This window comes from Clytia hemisphaerica, unplaced genomic scaffold (genome assembly GCF_902728285.1).
Source record: "Clytia hemisphaerica strain Z4C2 unplaced genomic scaffold, Clytia hemisphaerica genome assembly, whole genome shotgun sequence".
Classification (NCBI taxonomy): Eukaryota; Metazoa; Cnidaria; class Hydrozoa; order Leptothecata; family Clytiidae; genus Clytia; species Clytia hemisphaerica.
The window spans coordinates 264,801-291,730 of record NW_027104628.1 but is presented as its reverse complement, the minus strand read 5'-3'; the positions used below and the strand labels follow the sequence as shown (position 1 = coordinate 291,730).

Genomic DNA, 26,930 nt, shown 5'->3' with positions numbered 1-26,930 from the left:
AGATTCTGGTTATTCTTTTCATTAGAGATTATAGTGTGGAGAGTAATTTTTTTCTCGTTAGTGTTGTATTCTAGAAAAAGAACAGATAAAAGTGTAACGGAAAAACTTGGATTACCAAAGGAAGCGACAATCTCTCTCAGTTCTTGGGTGTGCCAGATGAGAGCTGCAAACACTGCATTGACAGCATTCTCCATCAGTTCACCTCCGCCCAGCTTTTGCCCTGAATACAACTCTTTGCATCTGAAAAGGGGAATGGAAAAATAAATGAGGAATTGAGTGGTTCAAAATGTTTATGTTTTATTAGAGAAATTTGCTCTACCTAATTCTCTCATGACACAGTGAGCAATAATCATTCTAGGAGATATTAATTGATTTAACAAGAAATAAGCCTTCGGGGGGGGGGGTTACATAATACAGAGCCTTTTCATGTTTTGTTGAAATACGTAATAGAGGAGACTCCTTACGCAACTTGAACGTTTGCTTCTATAATATCGAAAGCTATGTGACTTAACAAACATATGAAAACCCTCTTTAGAAATCTTTAAAGTTGTTAATTATTATCATCGTCCAACACCAGACGAATTAGGACAGAACATTTTATAGAAAGTAAAAGCGAAGAATAAAAGGCAAGGATTAAATTTCCATTGTTAAAAAAATGAATGGGCAATTCTTTGGATTAGGGGGAAAATAAGCTGGTGAAACCTAAGGCTTACTTTGTTAAGAAATTTTTGCTTTTCTCCGATTTATCTTCGGGGTGTTCAGAGGTTGATGAAATTTCACCGAGGAACGAGTTGACAGCAGAATCAGCTGGACTTGTTCTCTGCAAGGTGAAGAGATAGTGTTAAAGCAAGCAACACAGAACAATTATTTCAAAAAAATAATGTATGAACTAAATTAAACCTTGATCGGTTAAGTCAATTCGCCACCGTGATGATAAATGCAATTCTGCTGCCACTGTGGGAAATCCCGGCCCACTAATAATTTTTAGCAAGCGAGGAACAATCAATGCTCAACGCAATGAAGGCGACTTTCCGTAAAATCATTTTAAAAAATCACTTTACTTTAGGTGAATTTATAAGCTTGGTCGATTTGATTTGATCTTTCCCGCTTATTAATTTTCGAAAAATTTTCGGGACCATTCTTATTAGGACCTCCCATTTATTCATTTTCAAAATATTTCAATTATCACAAGCTGAATCGCTCTAAATGGTTTTAACTCATAATCACCTCATTTTGGGGGTTTTAGTCGAGGTACAATTTCGCCGTTTATTGAATTTGAAAAAATTTCGGACCTCCCCTACTATTCGGGACCTTAATGTAAGAAATTCCCAAGGAATCACCTTTTTCAAAAACTCTAAAAATCACAAAAAAGACCTTACATGAAATCCTGACAATGAGCGTTCCAACTTGCCAACCATGTAACCTCCACGGAAGAGGGATCCCCATAACTCACTATGGAGGAGAGCTCGTTCGTCTTCTTTCTCCTCCGTGTCAGAGTCTTTTTTACCAACGGCTGAAACGAGAAATGAATAAAAATTTCTTGATCATGTTATTCAGTTTTTTTAATAAAAACCCGGAGGCTCAAATTTGCAAAATTTAGAACCTCAAAAATTTTTTTCGGATTTTTCTTCGGGTGCAAAAGGACCGTAAAAATCAGGCGATCCTACCCCACTTGATAGGTTTTAGAAGCTCATTTTGGAGTGTTTTTTTTCATTTTCCTTCATATTCTCTAACATGCAAAATGCAAATCAGGTTAAAATTTTTGGCTTAAATTGAACCTTAGGTTTATAGGAACAATTTATAGAGGTTTACGCAAGTCGAACGCTTGCTTCTAAAACGGTGGAAGTTACGTAATCTTTCGAACTTGAAAAACCTCTATACAAATTAAAAAAAAAAAACTCATAAATAACCTAAGGTTCAATTTAAGCCTATATCTCTACAGATTCGAATGTTTACTTCCATAATGGCGGATTTTCCTTAAGTTACGTTATTTTATTCCATCAATCCCTAATGCTACGACAATTATGGATTTATTACTTACCTTTCTTGCAATCCAGTGAGATGCTACAGAAGATGCCAAAACAACGAGCCAATAGTAATTGTAAATCACATATCCAAGTCACTGCTACATCAGGACTCCCTATGGCTGAAACCTACAAGAGAAAATATTGAGAAAATGTCGAAAAATGATAACATTATTCGTTCAACAAAGTTTAAAGTTTTACATAACTGTTCCCGTTTCATATCAGGCACATGTTTTATATCAAGCCGGTGTCTCCTATTGTTATATTGTGTTCGGGTTCGTTTTTCTTTCCTTCATCTTTCTAACCAATATTGCTCCTCATTCGTGTCAATTCAATGTTATTCTCAACTTTGACCTTAATTAAAGACCTATACAGTATCACTGTGAGCATCAACCTTACTTTAAATTTATATCCCCATGCAGTATTCGAACCATCTGAGTGGAAAAGGAAATGTAACCGTTGGCCAGCGTCAAAATCCACAATCTATATAAAAAAGAAAATTGATAATACTGTATTCAGATTTCGATTTAGTTCAATGGATTGATTTCGTGTAATTTGCACAAAAGACTCAGACATTCAATTTCGGTATTATTCAATGATAAACGATAAACCAGGCGCACCACTTATGCCGAGGAGGCAGAATAAACAAATATTTCACATTTGTGCTGGGTGCAGGAACCGGAGAGATCTGTCATTTCTTTTTTTGCAGTAAGAAAATGATATATGAATCGTCCTTTAATAGATCTTATCGGAGTTTTTTATTTTTCTAAAAAAGCGATACATTGTGGGATTGTTTCGAGTGTATTACAATAGAAATCTCTTGGAATTACTCGAGAGAATTCTATTGTAATACACTCGAAACAATCCCACAATGCATCGCTTTTTTAGAAAAATCAAAAACTCCGATAAGGTCTATTAAAGTAAACTTACCAGAGGCCATTTTTCTGTTCCAACCGATTGATCGAACCTGCGTTTGCGACCAGTGGAATCTGTGAATTCTAAGTAATCGTATCTGAAATGTACAAACAACAAATGTTTGGGGAAAACTTTTTGTATTCCTAGGTAAAGTCCGTATTTACAAAGACTTGAAAAATGGTACTTGATTTTCCTCCATTTCTACACCAGTCAAGATATATAGGTGGGACAATCAGGAGAGAAAGAGTGGCGCCCTCCCCTGTCTTTTAAATAAATAGCTACTGAAAGAGAAGCCTTCGGGAAACTCCCGACTGTGGTTGCAGGACTTTATTTCCTGGAGTCTGGGTAATACGGATGAGATGGAGTTTTCATAAGATACTTCAATAATTGGTCATTTGAAGTAATAAAAATGACGCGTTCTTTAGAAAAAGAAACAAAAATGTTTTATTACTGGTTATAACGACCAACCAAATCAAACGAGAGCTTGTAAAACTCCATCTCGGTGACCCGGGGTAATGGTCTTCTACAATCTTAGTTAAAAACACATCAACGATTTCTTACTGAACTAAGAACTCAGCAATGATGATTAGTATATCAACAATAATGCTTACTTTCTTTCAGTTTGGCATTGCGGTGAGAATTCAACTCGGAAACTTGTACATCCCGGACAATTGAAAACCTTTGGTAGAAAATTGAATAAATTAAAATTGTGTATACTGCAGGCTATTTATTTCTTACTCACTAGCGCTTTACTCACTTTTATACTAAGGGAAAGTATGGGCCTCTTATGTGGCAGTATCATTTCTTGAAAACCTGAACTTTATTTAGTTAAGGCCTTGAATCTAACAAGTCAATCTTTTCATATATATACATTTGGTATAAAATTTCGTCATAACAAAGTGAATCTGTTTCAAAAACTATTTTGGTTCGACTCCTAAACTTTAAATTTGAGGCTTTTCCATATAGGCATCTCGATTTTTACCTTTGTGAAACTCATATTATTTTTGAACATGCTCTTAGACTAGATTTTTCATTCCATCAAACCGTCTTTAAGTAACTTTTTTTGGCTCGATTTCCCAAACTTAAATAAGAAGCTCTTGTATGGAAAGAATTTTTACCTTTGTGAAATTCATGTTATTTTCGTATTCATGCTCCGACTCCATTTCCCATTCTCTCAAAGTCGTATCTTCTTTAAAAAACTATTTTAACTCGATTTCCCAAACCAAAATAAGAAGCTCTTATATAGAAAGTTTTAGAATTTTTACCTTTGTGAAATTCATGTTATTTTCATATTCATGCTCAGACTCCATTTCCCATTCCCTCAAAGTCGTGTCATCTTGTTTCTGAGCATTCTCCAACCCATTGCCATTGGTAAAAAGCTCCGGTAGTAACTTTGAGATGTTGTTTAGAAGCGTTGCTAGGGGTTGCAAGTGACGTAGCAACAAAACAGAATCGATTTCAATTTTGGAAAATAAGTTCAAAAACAGTATCTGGAAATGCAAAAAATAGCATGGTCAACTAGGAATGTCTTCAACGTCGACATGAAATTTAGCTCAAATTTGAGGATTGAGATATTCAAATTATCTGAGGATCTGTATAAAGATTATTGAATGCAATCAAAGATTGAATCATTCCACCCTAGGCGTTCGATTCAAATATTTGTGGAGTTATGGTTGATAAATGGAAAAGGGCAGCTAAGACCATATCTCCTGGCAAACAGATTCCATGGTCGACGATAGTTAACAAGAAAAGAGAACTCTTCCCGGGGTCGCCGCCCCAACTCTTCCCGGGGTCACCGCCCCGACTCTTCCCGGGATCACCGCCCCAGCTCTTTGAAAACAATAAATAGAAGATACAGGGGGGCGGAAAATCATACCAATTGTCGCATGCCAATTGAAACAAAGGTGTACTCCAAATTGTCGACGGCTTTGATCTTGCGAAAGAAAAGAGTAAGGACGATGTTAAAATCGTGAACGAATATAGAAATAAATGTTTTGTTTTAAGGGATGGTAGACCATAGAAATTAACTAAAAATTTAACAGGGTAGACCTAAAAACCTTTAAAGTCCCAACGATCTTTAAAGTATTTCAGCTCATTTTTTTTTTGATTTCAAATGAATTACACGCTGTAATTAAGAAATATTTGTCTACTTTTGACAGGTCAAAAAATAAAAGCCTTTTCCTTGTACATCCAAGGGATGTAAGATAAAACGATCACTTATGATGCCAATTACATGCTTGATAGTTAAAGACGCAATAATAACAATGATATTAATGTCTAACTATTAGGACAGGGTCTATGAAGAAGAGATAAGTTAGAAGAAATACCTTATTTTCAGCTTCTTGCAGTGTTTTCAATGCATCGATGGACTTTTGTGAGACCATTTCAACGTCTAAACAAATGTTTTAATAAATAATATATCAATTTTCCAAAATAATTATATAGCTCATCTGGTTGATTGGTCACATTACAATCTAAGGTTCCAATGTTCGATCCTGAGTCACCGAAAGTTCAGTTAACGAGAAGCTTAGATTGTGTAATTTAATTGTCCGCGCAACAAAGAGAGAAACACTCCGACCCTCTCTAGCGATACCAGCCATTAGAAACACCATATTTTAGTAAAAAAAGTTTGAAAGAAAAGAACAACACTTAGAATGTCTTCTAAAACGGCTTCTTGTGTTCATGAGAAAATCAATATAACGCTTTCATATATTTAAACGTCAATCCAACCTGGTAAATTTGGACCCAGTATCCCCACACGATAGTAGTACCACTTACATTGTAATAAGATATTGGTTGCAATATGTCTTGTGACATCATTATTGCATTGAATATGGCACCAAGCCAACAAGCTTTTCTGCATGGCACACAATAACAGTACGATGTTGGAGGGAGCGAACACGTTGCTTTGTTCCTTGGCTTGTGCTACACACTATAGTTGAAAGAGGAGAGTATGGGGAGTCAAAGGTTAAAATCGTTTATAATATGTGTTTTATGATAATGCGCTAACTGTTACAACGTTTGTTCATAGGTTTTCTTATCGAGCCTTACCTTTTCTTATAAATTTAGTGCTAATGGTCTAAATGTCACGTCATGGCTAAACTAAGAAATTCATAATTAAGGTAGTAGTAACCTTTCTACGTTAGGATTCTTTCGCTGCATGCTACAAATATTTTTAGCTTATTGGTTATAGAGTAGAACCTCCAATTAGCGGACACTCTAAAAGGCGGACACCTCTGATTAGCGGACAAAATACTTTTCCACGGCCGTTTCAAAGTCAAATCCTTATAAAAAAATCTCCAAAAGGAGGACACTCAATAAGCGGACACCTCCATTTAGCGGACAAAAACTTTTGCACGGAATGGTCAAAAACCTGTTTTTTCCCTCCAATTTTAGCGGACACCGAGGAAAACATAGTTTCAGACATTAAGATACAAGTAATAAGTGATTTTAAACCATTCATTTCAAGAGTTTTGTTGTTGTTTTTTTTCCAAATTTTGTTTACAAAGATTCAGTTTTTACAGCTCTTCAAGCTCTTTCCCAACCCTGAAGTTGACTTTGTTATTTTTAGTATTTTTATACTTTTCTTGAACGATTGAAAAAAAGTAGTTTGTTGTGTTTAAATAACTTTTCTCGAGTCTTTTCTTGTTCCTATGTCTTAAGGGAAATGCCTAAAACCATAATTTCATGTTTGCGACCTCCTAGTACGGTTTAATTTCGAAATTCGAGCCTGAAACTCAAAACCCTCCAAAAGGCGGACACTAATCCGATTCCCCGATGATGTCCGCTAATTAGAGGTTCCACGCAGAAGCTCTTATCGCGTTCTGGTGTAAAATAGCTGAAGTAAAATACATCTAGTTCTCGGTTTGTATGCATCGAAAGGAAAAGGGGAGCCGCAGTTCCAAACGCTCTGGCAAGCTATCAGATCTAAGACATAAGAAAGTACTCTCACCTCTCTATAAGCAACGGATACCAAGGTCATCATCACGTGAACCACTGACTCCGGGTGGAAACTTTCCTAAAAAAGCAAAAAAATGAAAATAAAACCATCAAATATTTTTAAAACACCTTGAACTTAATTTATGTTAACTTTTAAGTTGACCTGCAAATTATGATTAAATTTATAATTATAAAGAATTCAAGCAGTTCAACTGAATAGAAAAACGTACGTCAAAAATTGGATAATAGGGGCGTTTTTTAAAGCACACCCGGTATATTGCTTTTAAATTCAGGACTGGCTAGCATAAGTTCATTGTCCTGTCTATTTATAAATCGTATTTTTTGATTTGTCCTAAATTGTAATGTAAAATGTATTTATTAAATCAACTATCTAACATATATTTATTGATTACATAGGTCGCTTGCTAATTCGAACTAATTCTTGGTCCTCGTCAATAGGAGACGAGACATTTATGAAATCCTTTCAATATTTCAAAAAAGCTTAAAATCAAACCGAAGTAATTTTCCTGTCTGAGGCCGAATTAGCAAGGGCCAACTGTGTATTCTCATTTACGGTTGAAAAGAATTAGCTATACCTGTGGAAGATATTCCGGTAATCCAAGCAGACCACTGGCATCTTTATTACTGAAGAATCTACATAATGATTCGAAAGTGTAGGATAAAGAAACTGCTTTGCTTTCCTCCATAACCTTCTCAACGAGTGATAGCAAGTGAGCACGTCTGGCTTCTGCGTCCGGGAAGAACACTTCAGCTCCTGTAGTGTTTGATTTGAAGATAAAAGGTGATTGAGTCATACGTGACATTGAGGGTACGCCGGGCGGCACATATGCCTTTTTTAACCTACAAAGTCCCTCTACGGATCGCAAAATTCATAATATCTAATTTCAGTCCCCCTAAAGGTTACAAAATAAACAAACTAATAACTCCAATATCTAACGCAAAAAGGCTAAATTTTAGGGGAAAAGTCCCGACAAGGACCAAAAATTCACCAAATTACGGTTTTCCTTCGATTTTAGACCATAAAATTTCCAATTTTTAAACATTAGGCGGCACTCCACGTCATTTCGCAAACCTATATATCCCACCACATTGGAGCTAAACAAATTCGGGCAATGAAGACGGAGCCTTCTCGGTAGACATGGTTGCTGTCACTTTGTAAACATTTCCAAAAAGAATTGAGGACAATTACCAGTCAAGAACTATTGCAAACTAGGATAAATGCGAGTATTTAGCCCAAATAGGATAAATTATCCTAACTAGGATAAAATCTATATCCTAATTAGGATAAAAGGAAGAAAAACTTATTTATTGAATAAACTTTGAGGTCCGCGTCAAGATTTGCATGAATTTGAGTAATTTAGAACCAGCAAAGTATGCTTGTGAAGTCTCATCTCCCAGTCAGCGTGCGTTCAGAAGTTATTCAATTTTCAAGAGGTAACTTTACAAACTCCAAATGTTAAGCATCGAACTTTCTTGGTGATAACTTTGCTTATGATGATTGTTTGTTAAAGAAAATCTTCAAATAGATATTATTAAGATATAACACAGCGTTATTTACAATTGTTTCAAGGAGAATGAACACTTTTGACACTTTCATTCACTCAAACTTGTTTTAAAGTTTTTATTATTTTATGACGGGAAAAGCGCGTAACACATAAAAATATTATGTACTATTCCTCCTAATTAAGCTATTTTATCTTAGTTAGGATAAGTGTTTTATATTTTCTTACTCTGCGCTAATAAAAAGTTCATATTTGGTTAAAGTTAATCTTCTTTAAGTGCATAATTGATTAAAAGAGTAAAGAAGACGCGGATCTGTATCATTCTTCCAATATTTCAGTTTCAATTTTTCACATAGCCTAACTAGGATAAATTATTCTATCTAGGATAAATATTCTAGCCTATTTAGGATAAAAGCCTAACTAGGATAATTTATCCTAGTTTGCAATAGTCCTTGACTGATTACTTTCAAAGTACATACACTATAGACCCATATGAGAAAGCCAGATCTTCCGGTCTTGCGCCGGTAGGTCCGGACCTAGTACCACCGTCAAAAGCTTAAACTTCCGTGGAAGAAGGTCCGTACTTACCAGGTTGGCTATATTTTCATATAAAAAAGACTTCTTACCATCAAGTATAATAGATCTGGCGATTTTGTGAACACCGCGCGTCTTTGGTTGGTTGTCGACGATATCACATAATGATTGGAAAACACTGGCTGAAAATTGCACCACCTTATAAAAGAAATTGATCAAGATTATAAACAGTAGTTGAAACAGATAACTTTTTCATAACCCGCAAATGAGAAGGACGTCACGTGGGTGTTGACAATATTCTCGTATACACAATTATACCAAATAGAAGCCTACCTCCATCTCGAGTTTATCCACGTTAACTTTCTTCCCCTTAGACATCAACTTCCGACTTTCCCTCAACCGTTGAGCGCTCGGTTTCAGGTAAGGGAGCGCGATGTGAAATAAATTCAACAACATTTCTGAACACAGGTTACGTTCTTCTTCTTTCATATCGCTGGAAATAAGTAAAAGTTTTAAATCAGTACCGTAAGTTGGTCTTTAGAGCTGGGGATAATAAGAAGGTCGGAATCGCTTATGAAAACTATTTCTTTGCTTAGAGGTCAGAGAGGAAACATTTATTTTGTCAATCAGTGATTCTGACGTTCCTTCTTATTTCTATTTCTAAAGAAGAGTGTCGGAATTAGAAGAGGGATGTCGACATTAGACCAACTCACGGTACAGCGGAGTCTCATAACTCAAACACGCACGAGGGACGCAAATTTGTTCGGGTTAAGGAAATTTCGAGTTGCGGAGTAAGGTTTAGAAGACATTGCTAACTAAAGGGACCATAAAACTTGTTCAAGTTGAGGAGTTTCGAGTTAGAAGACTCCACTGTATTCTTTAAATCACCAGTACCTACATTCTCGGTGAAAAATGCGTCGGCAAAAATAAAATTCTCACTTGACAAAAAGTTACTTTTTACAGACAAATACTTTTCGACGATTTTTTTTTCCAGCTGAATTTTTTCACTTGACAAAAAGTTTTCCAGCTGAATTTTTTTTACCGACAAGGTACATAAAATCGGGCATAGTCCCCTGCATCAAAAAATGATCCTCATAGTTAATTGATAAGTAACGAAAAATTTAATTATCTCCATTTCTGTATGCAGTAGTATCGAGATAATTTCACAGAGTCGTTGAAAGTATTTTTCGAGAACTTATTTCGAATTTCAAAACAAATCTCATACCTTTGGCAAATCAAATTATAAACTTTCCAGACTTGTTCCATTGTGACGTCATAAATATCGATGGTAGCATCCTGAGTAAAAAAAGCGATTTTTCACAATCATGAAAATAAATTTCGACCGAAGGTATAAAAGCAGCAAGGCGTTCATTCCCATTGTGCCTTGTCAATAATGGGTTGAAAAAAGATTTTCTCTTCTACAGATATCTTATATAAAACACTTCACTTTTTTCTTTCCAAAATTTTTGAAGCCTTCGGATGTTCTTAACTTTCCTAGCTTTAAGCCTAAAAATGTTCTTAACATGTTCTTATGTTGAGCATTTTGTGGGTATTTTTGACCATTTTCTTAGGAAATAGGGTGTTTTATAGTCCACAAAGTCTTAAAATGTTCTTAACTTGTTCTTAACATTTTGGCTATTGAAGCCTTATGTTCTTATATGGTTTGTACTTATAAAACAGTAAGTAGAGCTTTTTTCAACGCCAAGGCAGTTGAAGTCAAACGATGGACCATCTACAAAACAAAATAAAACATCAAATTTGGGAAAAATGCTTTTTACTATCTTCAAAAAATATTTCTAACGAAAAAAAAATGCAACGAGAAAGGGTTCACCTTTTCGGTTGACATCATATCTTTGGCTGATTGAAATTTCAAATTGACCTATTGGGAAAGAAGTAAGGATAAGATTGCGTGAAAATTAGCTTTTTAATTTTACAATCTTGCAGACTTTTAGTTGGTATTGTAAGTTACACCATGAGGAGCTGATACAGTGATAACTGATAGGATATTGGAACAAGAAGAAACTTAAAAGATTTACAATTTATACCACAAAGCTCAAGTACACTGCTTTAATAAAATGCGTGGAAGTAATCAGAAGATTTGTTGAGAGTTTTTTCTGAACACAGTAGTAGAGTACAAAATATCATACCGCATCTTTAGACATGACTTGAAGGAACTTCAAACATCTAATGAAGACAGCAGGACCAGGAAGGATGGCATCTTCATCGGCTGGTAAGCCCTGGTTGTAAATATCCTTAAGTAGAGAAACGAAGAAAATTGTTCTTTGGGAGATGTTTTCTTACATTGTTAACGTGAAAAGTTTATACAAATCGTTGAACCAAAATCAATGGAAACCATGTCAGTCTTATTACAGTTGAACTCATGTAATTCGAATTCTCAAGGGACCGAGAATTTTGTTTGAATTACATGAGTTTCGAACTAGATGAGTTTTTGTATTTTTGACCTAATTCGATAAAAAAAGTCTTTCCCAGGTTTACTTTTGAACTATTTTTTGTATTTGTACTTGATGGATGCGTCTTTATTGGACATACCATCCTCCAAGTCACGGAGAGCTTCATATTTCGTTTTTAAAGTGACTTCTTTGTGTTTTTTAATTTCCCATCTTGTCTTGATAAGAAATGGAAGGCAAAAGCAGTGGACAAGCTCCAATCGAATGTAAAAAAGAAAACATTCGATTGATAGACAATAATTCTAACGTCAAAAACGTTTAATTGAAAACCTTTGATTGATAAAATTTTTGAGTTTGTCAGCTTCAAAAACTAAAAAAAATCGAAAATTCGAATTACATGATTAAAATTTCTTGATGGGACCGGAAAATCTGTTCGATTTACATGATTTTTCGAATTACATGGAATCGAATTATAGGAGTTTTCTTGTAAGGTTTTCAAGGTAAATTCTGAGGGGACCACAGAATCTGTTCGAATTAAGTGAGTTTTCGAATTATAGGAGTTCGAATTACATGAGTTCAACTGTAATTTCCTAAAGAGTGGTTTTCACGATAACAAGAAAGAATCCACACTTAAAGCGAATGGACTATAAAAGCTACCAAAATTGCGATAGCTGAAGGGAAAATTCACTCACAAATGAACAATCAACATAGAATGTTCATTCGTCAATAGTTGCACAGATTGCATAGACTTCTATTAGGTGATCACTGGGGACAAGCTGGAGTTTTTACAAGCTCTTATTTGATTTGATTGGTCGTTAAGATGTAATAAAAGAATCTTATTACTTTTTCTAAAGAGCGCGTCATCTCTATCACTTTAAATGACCAATTAGTGAAGTATCTTGTAAAAACTCCAAGGTATCTCGATCACTGGCTTACCAGATATCCGTTTTGAATGAGCATATCTTCATTTTGTTCATAGCCAATCACATTGATGCCAATGATACCCAACCTCTCTGCATTCTCTTGCCGCGCACCCAGAAATTTGATCACAACACACTGAAGGGGTAAAATAAGAAAGAAGATCGTTAGGATATCATAACATACCAAGCGTGAAATATGTTTTTAGGAATGGAAGTCTTAGTTAGCCGGGAAAAATATTTCGTCATCCGCCTAAAAATTTCCTCATTTTTTATCCACTAAGTTTTTCTGTTTCAGACTTCAAAAAAAGCATCGCGTGCACGATTCGCCTGGCACTGTCTTCGTGTCTCGTCTGAACTTATTTCAACATGGAACACATTGATTTTTGCACCAGTAAAGGTGCACAGAAGACTAAGCCCTCAGCAAGAAGGGGACGACTAAAATCTTTCAGACCAAATTTATGATGAGATTTGAATAAAAGTATGACGCTTACACTGCCGGTTTTCAGTCGATCAATGACTACATCAACATCCGCCCTGAATAATTGGAAAGTTACCGAGAAAGTTAGTTAGGCGACAATAAACATGCTGCGACGCAGTACTCTCTCAGCCTCTCCACTTCACCATTTTTTATTCTTTAACATGTGATCCGTAGCGTGGTCAGTCGAACACAATTGGGGTAAATTGGGAAGGCAAAATTGGGGTAAACTAGGAAACAAATTTCAAAGTAGGTATTTTGGCGCCCCCTATTAAGGAAAACCTGTTTGGAAAATTTAAACGAGCGAAGCACAGAAGGTTTTAGATAGCTTTTTCAGCCAGGCTACTGCATGTGGTGCACTTTTTAAACAATAAGAAATAATCATTTCGAGGGGAGGGAAAAAAAGTGATATGGTTTAACTCACTAAACGATTTTTTTAACTGGACACACACTGTTAATTAAAATGTTTAGCTAGTTAGACCCTAGTGCTCTGAGTTTTGACTAAGACCATGTTCAGATGTTACAGTTCCGTATCGTTCTGGAAAAGAAACGGTCCCGAAGCAAGTGTGAACGTCAAAAAAGAAGACGTTACAAAGCAAACCGAATCGAAACGTCTCGCTCTACTTCTTTCATCCGTTTTCTTACCGATATGAACACTCCCAATCCGTAAGATCATGTTCAGACGTTACGGTTTTTTATCGCTTTGAAACGATACGGTTCCGAAACACTATCTGTATGAACGTCAAAATTCACAACGTCAAAATGTAGACGTCAAAAAGCAAAACGGATCGAAAAGGTTTCAGTCTACTTTTTGGAACGGAACTGCTCCGTTTTCTTGCTCCGAAATCAATATGAACACTCTCGCGATCCGTAACAGAAACCGTACCGTAGCGGCATGGAACCGTCACATATGAACATGGTATAACTCTGACGCCATGCAAAGAACGTTTGGAAATGTCACTTACCAGTCTTTGTCGACGTTGAAAAAGGCGACGGGATCATAAACACTCAATTTTGATTTCGGTCTGAAAAAAATAATAAAGAAATAATAAAATTTCTTTCCAACAGTGCAAGGCTTATCTAAAACCAAAGTGAGCTCATAGAACGAAGAATCATATTACTTATGGTGATTTCTTTTGTGATTTAAGTCAAAACAGAATTTTAATATGAGCCTAAACCTCGAAACAAGGTCAAGAGTGTGCTTTGTTGATTAGCTTAACATCGAGATTCTCACAGCGTATAGACACTTACTTTGCTGGCCTTATAGGATGGAAGAGAATGACCTATCTAAAGAGTCAACAATAGAGAAACCGAAAAAGGCATAAGACGGCATAAGTTTTTGCTGCTCTCCGATCTTTCTCAAATTTCTATTTTCCGAGAAATAAAGTTTTTCGAGAGAACACAATAGAACGAACTATCAAGAGAGTAGCTAGTAGCAAAACTAAAGGAGCCAGCGAAGAAGCGTCAACCAAATACTTACTTGTCTTTCATTTTTTTGTAGTCTTCTTCAGTCCATGAACTATATTCTTCTAAAGGTTGGAACATTGTACCCTCATCTTCATCTTTGCTGTAAGTTAAAGAATGAAGAGGAGTATTGACCTTTATCCAGACCCTAGACAGAGTTTCTCAATCAAGGCTAAGAAATCTTTAATCAGAGTTTTTTTTTAAGTGGTGCACTATTGGTAGCACTACTCAAAAGCGTTAGATCTTTTATTTCTCGAATAATTAGATGATGTAGCGTCGTTGAACGCTAATTTTTTAACACTACAATAACTTTTTTGCGGATACCACTTTAAAAAAACTCATAGATGGTTGATATGGCTTGGTCCAGGATATATAGTGGTCAGTGGTGGAGGAGAACAGACAATATTAGAAGATAACTTATCAAAAAACAAAATCTAGTGACTTTCATTGAGACGATTTGCGTAAAAGTGTAAAAGTGAGTCTATTTAATTGGCCTGACGTCATTCCTGCTATTAGCTCCAGTGGTGAACTGCAATGAGCTTCAAAAGCTAGTTGTGACGTCAAATTCTACCCCCCCTAACACCTCGAAGAAGAACGTTTCATAAATCATCTAAACCGAATAGACGCTACTTCACAAGAAAAAAGCTAGTTTTTTATGTGCTAGTTTTTTATGTCTAGTTTACTCGATTTGCGTAAGGGATCGTCTCTATAGATTTGAACGTTTGCTTCCATAATGGCGGTAATTACGTAATTTAACAAAACAAAAAACCTCTATAGGCTACGAAAATGTCTGAGTTGAAGACGGTCAGTTAATACCTTATCGAAAAGTTGGGGTAAAAATTATTAAGGGAAGTATTTGGGAATTTATTTGTTAAAGTTGTCAATAACAAAAATTCAAAACCCCACTGGAAGTAATTTGGAAGAATAATCATCCATATCGAGATGTTCTCAAAAATATACGAGCCAATAAATCAGTACGTTTTCCCCAGTGAGAGGGAAAGTGAGTTTTCTTAGATTTATTTTTATTTTTTAACCACTGCATAGTAGTTTACTTACATGTTTTCGGAGTCGAAGATAAAAACCATGCCACCTTTTGGTGCGTTCACGCCCTTTGACAGCTGTCGAGAGAAGAACAAAAATATGATATTGTTATTTGGCCAGTCAGAAGGGTTCAACCTCATTTTTTTTTCAAAAAGAGCTTAGGTTAAGAACTCGGGGCTAGTTGTGAATGAAAGTTTCTTTCCTTAAAGTTACGCCGTTACTTATAAATTTGGGTGGGAGTAGATAAAAAGTCGTCTTTACGAAAAAATTATTTTTTCATGATTAGAGAAAATCGTTGAATATAAAAATTCATGATCTTCGATGGTAGTTGAAAGTAATCAACAGTGATGACTTTTTAGATTTTGATAGGCTGCATTGCAACGCATTAGATTAGGTATTATCAACCGAGAGTACACATGTTTTTTATAAGAACATCCAAAATTTTTGAAGCCTTTGAAAGTCTTTACTTTTTGAGTTTTAAACCTGACCATGTTCTTACCATTTTCTTATTTTCACCATTTTGTTAGTGTGCAACTTCCGAAGAAATTGGGTATGTTAGAGTTTGTGAATCCTTTAAAATGTTCTTTACTTGTTCTTAAGATTTTTCCATTAGCACATTATGTTCTTATATGGTTTGTTCTTAAAAATAGGTTCGAATATTGTACAACTTCACTGTTTCCCTAGGGAAATAAACCAATGATTTGATAAACAGAAATAAAATGACGTCAAGAAATAGAGCAATATATAAAGTCACAGCTGTTCTCATTTTTCTAGGTTCAGATGTTCATAAGATATATTGTTGATAGACCCTCGCATTCCATTAATTTTGTCTTTTTTTTGGGGGGGGGGGTAAAAATGCAGGCAAATCTTTTTTATTAATCCGAGGTAACGCATCCAATATAAAGAGTTCCAAGATCGAAAAGATGGGGAGAAGTTTAAACTTTAGGTGGCTTGCCAAAAAAATCCGGATTTTAAAATCATTCTAATCGATTGGAACGAGTGTTGACACAGCCATGTGTATATAGCCCTTTATAATATAATAAATATCATATCTGTGATAAGATTTTAAGTAAACACTGAATTTTAATCGTCAGAAAAAAAATGACATTTTATTCTAAACCTTTGAGTTTAGAAAATATTGGTGCGAAAATTTCTCAAAATTCGTGATGAAGGATTTTATAATTTTCAGTGGATGTGTAATTCTTAGAATTTCGGTCGAGACAATGCATTGTATTTATTATTAAAGAGTAAAGTTTATGATTATAAACGACATAAAATAATGTCAATCTCACAACGTTTTTGCAACAAAGTTCTTCATGGAAAATCCACTTCAATTTACTTCTGACAGTTTGAAAATTGTGATCACTCGATGACGTCATAGTTTTATTTTTGTCCATTTAATTTATTTTCCAGGAACCAAATCAATCAATCAAGACAGACGAATAATAAATACAGTTGGAACCAAAGTCTGTAACATGTTATGATAAAGTTATCATTTGTAGAGGAACTGCATCTTGGAAAGGTCGGAAGAATATTGAAGTCATACAATCAACAATGCTGAAGCTGAGAAACCCAAACATCTCACTCTTAGTCTTGTTTGCTATAAGCTCCATATCAAACGCTTATATTGGTGAGAGAAAAAGCGCTACAGCCACCTTGCCGGCTTTGAGTACGCAAGCATCTACGGAAGGAAAACATGAATATCACACAATTTCACTCGTACCTACATCTCCAACAGACAAGACAGTGAAAAACCCGGTACAACAACCAGAGAAAACTTCTACAAAAGCAGCATTGCACCACCATACAAATCCACTCAGAACTATACTCCCCACGAAGAAAACTACGATTACAAGAAACAACAAAAAACACCCTAAACCCACACCAAAGAAGATTAAACCTCCAAAACCTAAAATAGACAGTATAGCAGAAAGCCTTCTCACCACAAAAACACCAACCACAAAACGCTACCACGCCCACCATACACATCCGCACGCCCATCATCCCGCCAAAAGAAACACATCAGGAGACAACCATTGCTCGAAATACCATACATGCACTACTTGTCTCCAAGCAACCAACTGTTACTGGTGCGGTCACACAGAGAAATGTGGCGAATATCACTGGCAAGATGTTTTCCCTGAAGATTGCCATTTCAATGAATGGCATTACAAACACTGCTATATCCAAGAAGTCTTATTCATGATTGTCGTCATAGTGATGGCCTTGTTGTTATTCGTTTCCTTTCTCCTATTCTGCTATTATTGTTGGAAAGCAAGGCGTTATCCCAGTGTTCATTTGTCGCCTATCGAGCTTTCAAACTCTAACAGTTTTCGTGGAAATTGTAAACTGTATAACCAACTACGCTAACAATTTCATTTCATCTCTGTTAAAGAACGGATTAGGATCTTGAATTCGAATTACAGACGTTCGAATTAGAGAGAGCCGACTATACATAAAGAGACTTCGTCTTTTAAGACTAGCGATCAACCAAATCATAATGACGCTTGTAAAAACTCTCGTTTGACGACAAAGAACAATATAATTACTTTTAAATAGATTTTAGACTATTATTTAAATACTTATAGGATTGTAAATATTTCACTGGATCTGTTTAGCATTTTACGTCAGAAGCATGTCTTTGAATGAATGAACTGACGATAACATTTTTGTTTTGGAACTGAATATTGGTATGAGCTTTTGGGATTCTTGTCTTTGACGTAACCCTAATAACACTTTGTAATATTAGTAGCATTTAGCCTTGGATAGCTTCGAGGAGATATTTCGTTTAATTTGAAAGGCTTGTTAAATATTTGACAAGATAGTTATTTCTTTACGCCAAAATGAAAGTCTACTTTAATAAGGATCGATCCCAGCCTGTTCATACAATAGACTTCGTACTTAGTACAAATATGGTACTTGATGTCTCTCGTGCAATTAAGAGAAGGTTCAAGGGTAAGTTGAGAAATCTAGGAGAAAGAACAGCACCCTCCCTTGCCATCCTTTTCGGTAGACAGCTATTGAAAGAGGAGCCTTCGGGTCGCCTTCGACTGCGGTTGCAGACTTGCAAGCGAGTTTATGTATTCGAGAAAAATCGAAGGAGACTGTATAAAGCAAAGTTGACATGTCACCAAAATCGCTGTCCACTTTCCTCGACGACGGTTAAAACACCAAAATACCGTCATCTGTTTAGGGAGCAACGGCGATATAGAGCCGCATTTCAACTATCGACTTTATTTTGCGTTGACTTCACTCATCGTTGCCCTCGATATCCTCTGAAACGTAAACTCGCTACTTACTTTAACAAGGAACTGAACTTTTTCTTGGAAGAGTACTAACCTTCATGTAAACTCGAGTGACCATCAAAAGATTGTTGGATTTCAATCCAAAAGCGATGTTGAATTTAGTCTTTCCTGTCGCTGTGAAGTAAGCTAAGGGAAGAGAAATAATTATGCATGAAAAAACCTTCTCCTGGGATCGTTCCTTTTAAAATGTCAGCAACGGATCTGAGGAGATGAGAGACTCCATTTCTTTGTAGGAGTATCGCGAAAAAAACGCTCTCCGTCATAAATTTCAAACCCCTTCAGATCCACCACTAAACATATATTTTCATATCTGAGTCACAGTGATCCGGTGAAAATTTTAAAGGCAGAAATAGTCGGAATAAAATGAAGATCGGTTCAAATCAGCCATTCCAGAAAGTGAAAGGGAAGGAAGAGCAAAGTTTAATTTTTCGAATTTTTCGGTTAAAAGCATCTTCAGTGCTAGATGTTTAAAAATTAAATGAAATTCAAAAAGATACACTCTATGCATTTTTGTACATGACGTATATGTTGTAAAAAATCTGAAAAAACCGAAAGCAATTGGTGAAATAAGAAATGAATACTTTGGTGTATCTTTGCTCTTAAAATCCTCATACCAAGGGCATAAAAATCCTCCTGTTCTAAAAAGGAGGGCATTCAAATTCTTTTGTTTAAAGCTCGGAAATCCAGATGGCACCCAACTTGTCAGTTTTTTGAATAATATAGTGGAGTCTCCATGACTCAAATACGGGAACAGGGAACAACAATTTGTTCGAGGGAATTTCGAAGTGTGGCGTAAGTGTTGTAAGGCATTGTTAACCGAAGGGACGAGAAAACTTGTTCGAGTTAAGGAGGTATATTCGAGATGTAGAGGTTAAAGTTGAAGAGTTCCCACTGTATTATTGAAATAATATTAAACAAAAGAAAAAAAACGGATCTAACTACTTACTGTCAGTTTTCCAGTTATCCGATAAGACATTTGAGGGGCTTGTTGACGAGTCACGTGCTCCACCGTCACAAGAAAGAATCATGATTGGTAGTTTTTGACCTTCAATTGAATTGAAAAATACATTAAGAATGTCGGGAAATAAAGAATTAACTACACGATGTTTCATACTGGCACACTTTTTCAGGCAATGCAAATTGGAGATTTTATTTCAATCTTCAATCTAATTTCAATTTCATTATAATATGTTTTGTGGGTTTTGTCTTTCGTGTTTCCATTTTGAGAAGTTGAAGGTTTTATACTTCTAGACTATATATATATCTATCAAGCATTTTTCCAACGTTCGATTTGCGAAAGGAATCGCCTCTACAAATTCGATTCCATAATGGCAGAAATTACGAAACTTAACCATGCATGAATAACATGTATAGCGGATTCTTCTAATTAAACTTCAGACGCGAAAATTATCAGTCCAATCTCTGAAATAAAATCGACAAAACAATGCATTGCCTGAAGATTACATCCGAACGAAAAATCGTCAGCAGTTGTAAGGTAACTATTTGTTTCTCTATTAGGTCAATCCTTCAAAGATAAAATCACACAAGTAATGTCTGGTATATGTAACACTCTACTCTAATATAAAACCAAACCAAAGCTTAATATGGATAAGTGTAGACTAAAGCTTAAGAATAGCTTATACATGAGATGTGTGTTGAAGTGCGTTACCCTCTTTGGAAAGTCTTTGCCCGTGACGGATTCATGTATGTAAGAATAGCTGACTTAAATAAAAAATCTAATTATTATTATCGAGTTATTTTTCGGACGGCAAGCACATACCATGCTTTCGGACAGCTTTTTCTTCGGTTTCCGTTAACGTCCGTAATAAACTGACCGCTGGGTAATCTTCTTTGATTTTCTCTGGAAAAATGAACGAAAGGAAAATTACATAGGGTGATTGCTCGTTTTGTGCTGAGCCGTTTATAGCGAGTTTATGTATCGGAGGATATCGAGGGCGACGGTAAGTGAAGTCGACGCAAAACGCAAAGTTCATAGTTGATGTACGGCTCTTTATCGCCTTTGCTCACCTAAGCAGACGACGGTATATTGGTGTTTTTACCGTCGTCGAGCAAAAGGGACGGCGATTTTGGAGAGACCGCCTCCTTCGAATTTTCTCGAATACATATACTCGCTGTTATATCGACGGAGATCGAGGAAAAAGTAATTTTTATGTCATACATGGCCAAACGACTCACTAACAAATGTAGCGAGACATTGGATTGAAGGAGTGGAGGGTCGAGGCACGAACGCTGGTTTATGTAAATTTCTAATCCCTCTTAATGAAAAATATGTTTTTTCTTCTTACCTAAGAGAAGTTTGAGGGCATCCAGGATGCTTCCAAGACTACCACGCGCCATTGCAAACTCCAAAAGAACGATCAATTCTTCACCTGTAGGCCCTTCATCAAGACTAAGAATAGATAAAAAATTCCAAACTCCGAAAATGATACTTTACTCTCGGTCTACTTTATAGCTTCGAGGCCTCTCTAGATATCACGCCCGGGGGAGGGGGGTTCACACCTCAAAGTCCCTCAAAGGGCTACAAAAATCATTAAAAGAGTCTCTGTGAAGGGTTCCAAAATTACGAGAATCAAAAATTGACTCCCTCAAAGGGTCATAAATTCTTGACTTTTCGACTAAAATTTGAAATTCTTCGATAAAAGATTTTGGTTGACTAGAATTAAGAGAAACTGCCTCTAGGGTTTATAAAAAACTCAGTGTTAGCAACTTACCAAATAATAGTATGCAAAAACTGTTCCATTTGCTCCATGACATTCCGACTGAGAAAACCAGGCTTCTCAGTTGAAGTAGCCGATAATGAAAGTGGACTCATATGCGATAGCGAGATCCTGGAAATAAGATTGGGAAAAAATTAAAAGATCATCTGTTTTCACCTATTTCCGACGTTATAGGCAAAGAATCAAAAGTTATACAAAGGTATAAATGAAATCAAAACTCGAGGTACGATAACAAGACTTTATACGTCAAACTTTGTATGGCTAGGGCTGGCTGAGTTAGTTTTTCCTGTTGTTTGATTTTAGATTCTAGAGATATCAAGGCTATTTCATCTACTGCATCGTATAAGAATAATTAACTTGTGTATGTATTTGCCCTTTTGAGGACGGTAGAGTGACTGAAGCGATTTGGAATAACCCGCACTTCTGACCCGCACAATCGAGGATGGTAAAAGTGCTGATTTACCGTCATTCTCTTGATCAGGATTTAGTCAATTTAGAACCTTACCAACACACATACTACATAAACTCGGTATTAAAGAGACTTACTTGGTATGTTGAATGATGGAATCTCGTAGATGAGGAGCAACTGGCAAAGACGCTTGAGCTGTTGAAGCCAGCACTGAGAGATACCACATCGCTGTCGCATCCATGATGCTCACACCTTTTGATTTCACCACTCTGCAAAGTTAAATATAGAATAAGACTTAACTTTTATGACCTAGATACATACAAGATCATGAAATCAGTATATAAATTCTCGACTACGATCGAATGATGACAAGGACCACCCTGGATTTTCGACCTCGTTTTTAATACTGACCAACCTGGATTTTTTATTATCCAGACCACCCTGGACGTCACTCCTCCTCAATATAGGGGGTACAAACAATTTCTGGATTTGTTCTTCGATAGTCAATCAACGTTCCCACTGAACTTTAAAACAAAGACAGGAAGGGAGAATGTGCAGATTTAATGGATATTCCCTTGTAGATGGTCTATTCTTTATTGATCCTGGTCAAAAAAGGTGGGGGGGGGGCATTTGTGGCATTTTTGTTGGTTTACTCTTAGCTCAGTAAATCAAGGAATATTTGAGGCTAACAACTGAAACTTTGTTAAGGTAAGGCTAAATAAATTTTTCCTTTCCGTCTTTTTATTAGGTTTAACCCAAACTCAAAATATTGTTTTTTGAAGCTGGTAAAAAATGATACAAATCGTAAAAACTCTCATTTCAAACTCTGAGTTTCACGAAAAGCCCACACCAATCTTCAGTGAAATTTTGGTGCTTTCCAAGCTTTTATTTGACTTGGACATACAGGTAACTCTCTCTAATTCGATCTTTAAGGGACCGAGAATTTTCCTTGAACTAGAGAAAGATTCCAATTACAGAAATTATTTCATGCTAATTTCTAGCTAAGGGGACAAATATTTTAGTTCGAATTTAATTCGAAGTGACCGTAGCATGAAGGTAGAGCATCCAGCTACGGTGCGCAAGGTTGTGGGTTCGATCCCCAGCCGGGTCATAAAAAGAATCCCAAAATGGTACTTGATGTCTCTCTGCTTGATGCTCAGCAACTAAAGAGACGGATCAAGGGTAAGTGAAGAAATCCAGGGAAAGAAGTGGGGCCCTCCCCTACCTTCGGGTAGACAGCTATACGAAAAAGGAGCCTTCGGGTCGCCCTCGACTGCGGTCGCAAACTTACTTACTTACTTACTACTTAGTTCGAATTATAGAAAGATTCGAAAAGTAGAGGTTGAAATTAGACAGAATTGATTGTATTAACAACTTTAAGTAGAGTAGATTATCCCAACCTGTATCCTACAGCTTTCACTTGACGAATTCTGGTATCACATCCGTCACTGTGACATCTTTTGATCGCAATCTGAATCACTGAAAAAATCGAAAAAATGAGAAAAGATGTAGTGTATACTCCATTCAAAATACTGTTGAGAAAAAATATATTTAACTTACGATTGCAAGGCGTGTTTAAACTGTTGTAACTACAGTGTCGTGCTTTTTTTATGATGATTTAATACCTTCGTTTTTCGCCTTTTATAAACTTTTTCAAAAAGTAATGTTTTAGCATTTAGGCCATACCTTTTTATCTAGTTGGCCAAATTTGACAAATGACCCCTCAAAATTTAAGTTTATTAATTTCGCATAGCGAAAGTATTACGATCGTCTTTCGCGGCGGCGGCGCGGATTTTTTTTCCGTCAACGAACGAAGACCTACGCTAGCGGCCGAATACCTTTAAAACTTTAATGCGTGGTTTTCCAGCGGCCGAAGACCTACGCTAACGGCCGAAGACCTACAAATTTAATGTGTGAAAACATAATGGTACTCTTGTAAACATGGAGATGGATTTGATTGCTGATGATTTTGAGGAAATCGAATCAAAGTACGAAATTGTTACATTTTCTTGTGATGAAAATCATGAAACTGATATTGAGATAAAATGTGATAAATGTACTGAAAGCAGTACAGATCTCAAAAATTTTATTGAAACCTACTCAAAATACACGGGTGAAACCTTGAAAATTAGGACCCGAAAAAAGAACACTGAGAAGAGTATCTACTCGGAGCGAGTGTTTTATAGATGCTACCACGACACAAGGTACGAAAAGACAAAAGATGTCAAGTCAATATTGGAGAAGAAACCAACCAAAAGATTCAGGAATACTTTTTGTCCCTTTCAGATGTCGGTTAAGATACTTAAAAGTGATTCTAATGAACAACCAACTCCATTTAGACGTACCATAGATAAAGAGCATAAACACAATCACCCCATAAATTCTCTTCATGCTTTAAGCTTTAAATTGATTTCAGAGGAAACGCAAAATTATATCAAAAAGCTATTTGAATCTGGTATGACTCCATCACAAGCATATGCTCAGTTTCTAGGTGAATTTCGTAGGAAATGTGCTACCGAGTACCATTATGTTTTCATGTGACTTATCACGAAAAGAATTTATTTCACAAAATATTAAAAATTTATTGCTTGAATGGCAGTTTGGTGCGAAAAACTTTCATGCGGCAAAGAAAGGTATTCGTCCGCTGGCTCAGATTTAGATTCTCAAATTTCTAAGTTTTGCAGGTCTTCGGCCGTTTGTGTAGGTCTTCGGCCGGTGAAAACTACTGATCACACATTAAATTAACCTCCAAGCAGCTCTTCGTGCTCCACGCATTCCACGCATGCGCTCTAAAGGGAATGGTTCTGCAAGATATTCTGCAAGATATGCATCATATGCCTTAGCAATGGTGATCGGTTATGAGATTAACATTAAATTTGTAGGTCTTCGGCCGTTAGCGTAGGTCTTCGGCCGCTGGAAAACAACGCATTAAAGTTTTAAAGGTATTCGGCCGCTAGCGTAGGTCTTCGTTCGTTGACGGAAAAAAAATCCGCGGCGGCGGCGGTGCGGAAAAAAAATTAGAAAACGAAAGTAGTTGAAACTTCTAGAACATTCTCGAAGATTCTAAAATATGAACTCACTCGCTAAAATAAAATTTAATGATTCCACTCCGCAAGTGCTTAGGTAGGTGGAACCAAGCATTCGTAAATATTGCTAGTTTTTTTAAATGGCGGATTCGATCATGCTGTCAGATTTGCTCTGGATTTTTGTATTTTTATCATGTTTTTGATGTTTTTAGAGTACTTAAAGAGGTTTATATTTCTTTACAATAGCATAGTATTTTATGTTTGTGTAGTTAGTAATGCACCAATAAAGTGATAGGAATCTTACAATTAGAGTTGCTCTTGAACTTCACTACACACAACAACAATAATACAGACAACACAGACCAACACAGAACAGGTATGATCTTCATTTTTACAAGTAGAATTATTTGTTGATATTTGATTAAGTTGTGTTGTAAGATAGATCATCATTTACTAAGTATTATCATTTACTAACAACTAAGTATTTCACAGAAGAATTTATAGCAAGGGGTGTCAATCTATAAGTGATAGAGAAGTTACCTTTTGCTAGCTAGAGTTAGTTAGGTGCGATGTGTTAATTGTCATTTTCCAGCCTCAATATCAATCGATGACTAATTGGTAACCAACCGATTGATTGGATTTAGATTGATTTCAATAATCGAGACTATTCTAACTGATAATAGATTAGTTTTTTAATCGATTGGACTCAATTGGCTGTCAATTGTGATCAATCGAACATCTTAAGAATAAATCGATGGAAAATTGATCACAATTACAATTGATAGCCAATCGAGCTTCCCGTGAAATATTGATTATCGATTCTGTCTATCATGTATCAATTATTGAAATCAAACGATATCATCCAATCCATCGATTATTTATCGATTAGTCATCGATTGGAAAAAGTTACCTTGATTGCTACGGTTGGCAAACGATATCATACTCCAGGATGCAAGTGAAATTTTCCAATCCGCGGACCTAGACGGGGGTTCGGTTATTATCAGTTAGGGTTAGGGTTAGGGTTGGAGCTGGAGAGTCACAATATAAGACCGATGGCCGGTAGGGTTGGGAGCTTTCTTAGTTATGGTCTGTAAATTACACGCTATAAGTATTTGTGAATGAAAGCTTTCTGTCGTGTCTCGTTGGCGCAAGCGGTTAAGCATTGGGATTGCAAACCAAGGTTGCTTGCATTCGGTGGTTCGAGCCGGGGTGGGAGACCTGTTTCACGGGTACGGGCAAATTTCAGAAAAATACTTAGAAAACAGTTAGAAACACTTGAGAAAGATAAAAAATCAGGATAGAAGATAGGAAAGTAGAAAAAAGGGGGAAAATAAGAGACGATGCATCCTGAAGTATGATGAGCGGTTCACTTGGAAAGTGTACGAGCCTTCACCCGGTCAACCCAAATGGATGCGAGGGAAAACGGCAAGACTGTTGTTGAAGTCTATATCAAAATCTCACTGTAAAATCTGTATCAACTTTGATTGAATATTGTATATACAATGGATTTGAGTTTTGATTGATCAGATATATAACTCAAAGACAAACTTTTTTATACAGTGCCAGACTCCCACTCAAAACAATTGATTTATTTTCTATCGATGACACATCGATAACAAATCAATTGACTGGATATTGATAGGTTCTAGTACCTTAAGTTGGTCTAATGTCGACATCCCTCTTCTAATTCCGACACCCTTCTTTAGAGATAGGAATAATAGGAAGGTTGGGATCACTTATATAGACAAAAGGTATTTTCTTCTCTGATCGCTAAGCAAAGAAAAATAGTTTCCATCAGCGATTCTGACCTTCCAATTATTCCTATCTTTAAAGAAGGATGTTGAAATTAGACCAACGTACAGTAATTGATAGGTATTTGATAATTTTATGCTATCATTCAAATCCAATTAATGATTAATACTCAAAATTATCTAATGGGCTTCATTACCTATCGAATATTGGAACAAATTGATTGGTTATTCATCAAAAAAAGAAATGGAAGTCAATCAAATTTGATCGACCAGCTCTAAAATCGATTTCCTACTAGTCAATCAATAAATTCTCAAAAAATATGTAACTCCACGTCTCAATGATATGGATGCAAGGCAAGTAACAGCAGAAACAAAGTAGCAGTAGCTTAAAGGTAAAACATTTTTGCAGAAAAAAGAATGGCCTTAAAAATTTAAATTAATTTCCATCAAATTTAAAA

The 26,930-nt window shown here is 36.0% G+C and overlaps 1 protein-coding gene across 1 annotated transcript in view; it reads right to left on the bottom strand.

The window, feature by feature from the left end:
* The window catches only part of LOC136824724 (zinc finger ZZ-type and EF-hand domain-containing protein 1-like), a 98,714-nt gene that overhangs the window by 63,196 nt on the left and 8,588 nt on the right, over window positions 1-26,930 (bottom strand). Inside the window, exons 12-41 of the mRNA XM_067080701.1 lie at window positions 23,096-23,174; window positions 21,833-21,964; window positions 21,281-21,397; window positions 20,855-20,958; window positions 20,329-20,409; window positions 19,495-19,593; window positions 18,583-18,674; window positions 15,259-15,320; window positions 14,219-14,305; window positions 13,704-13,763; window positions 12,755-12,797; window positions 12,280-12,399; window positions 11,083-11,187; window positions 10,767-10,814; window positions 10,161-10,231; window positions 9,269-9,428; window positions 9,028-9,133; window positions 7,475-7,653; window positions 6,892-6,957; window positions 5,718-5,871; window positions 5,267-5,331; window positions 4,816-4,872; window positions 4,205-4,429; window positions 3,551-3,618; window positions 2,955-3,036; window positions 2,424-2,507; window positions 2,042-2,153; window positions 1,380-1,513; window positions 714-820; window positions 116-240 (exon numbers count right to left, since the gene is read on the bottom strand). Of these exons, the coding sequence (XP_066936802.1) occupies window positions 116-240; window positions 714-820; window positions 1,380-1,513; window positions 2,042-2,153; window positions 2,424-2,507; window positions 2,955-3,036; window positions 3,551-3,618; window positions 4,205-4,429; window positions 4,816-4,872; window positions 5,267-5,331; window positions 5,718-5,871; window positions 6,892-6,957; window positions 7,475-7,653; window positions 9,028-9,133; window positions 9,269-9,428; window positions 10,161-10,231; window positions 10,767-10,814; window positions 11,083-11,187; window positions 12,280-12,399; window positions 12,755-12,797; window positions 13,704-13,763; window positions 14,219-14,305; window positions 15,259-15,320; window positions 18,583-18,674; window positions 19,495-19,593; window positions 20,329-20,409; window positions 20,855-20,958; window positions 21,281-21,397; window positions 21,833-21,964; window positions 23,096-23,174 (3,024 nt within the window). The remainder of the gene's footprint in view (window positions 1-115; window positions 241-713; window positions 821-1,379; window positions 1,514-2,041; window positions 2,154-2,423; window positions 2,508-2,954; window positions 3,037-3,550; window positions 3,619-4,204; window positions 4,430-4,815; window positions 4,873-5,266; window positions 5,332-5,717; window positions 5,872-6,891; window positions 6,958-7,474; window positions 7,654-9,027; window positions 9,134-9,268; window positions 9,429-10,160; window positions 10,232-10,766; window positions 10,815-11,082; window positions 11,188-12,279; window positions 12,400-12,754; window positions 12,798-13,703; window positions 13,764-14,218; window positions 14,306-15,258; window positions 15,321-18,582; window positions 18,675-19,494; window positions 19,594-20,328; window positions 20,410-20,854; window positions 20,959-21,280; window positions 21,398-21,832; window positions 21,965-23,095; window positions 23,175-26,930) is intronic.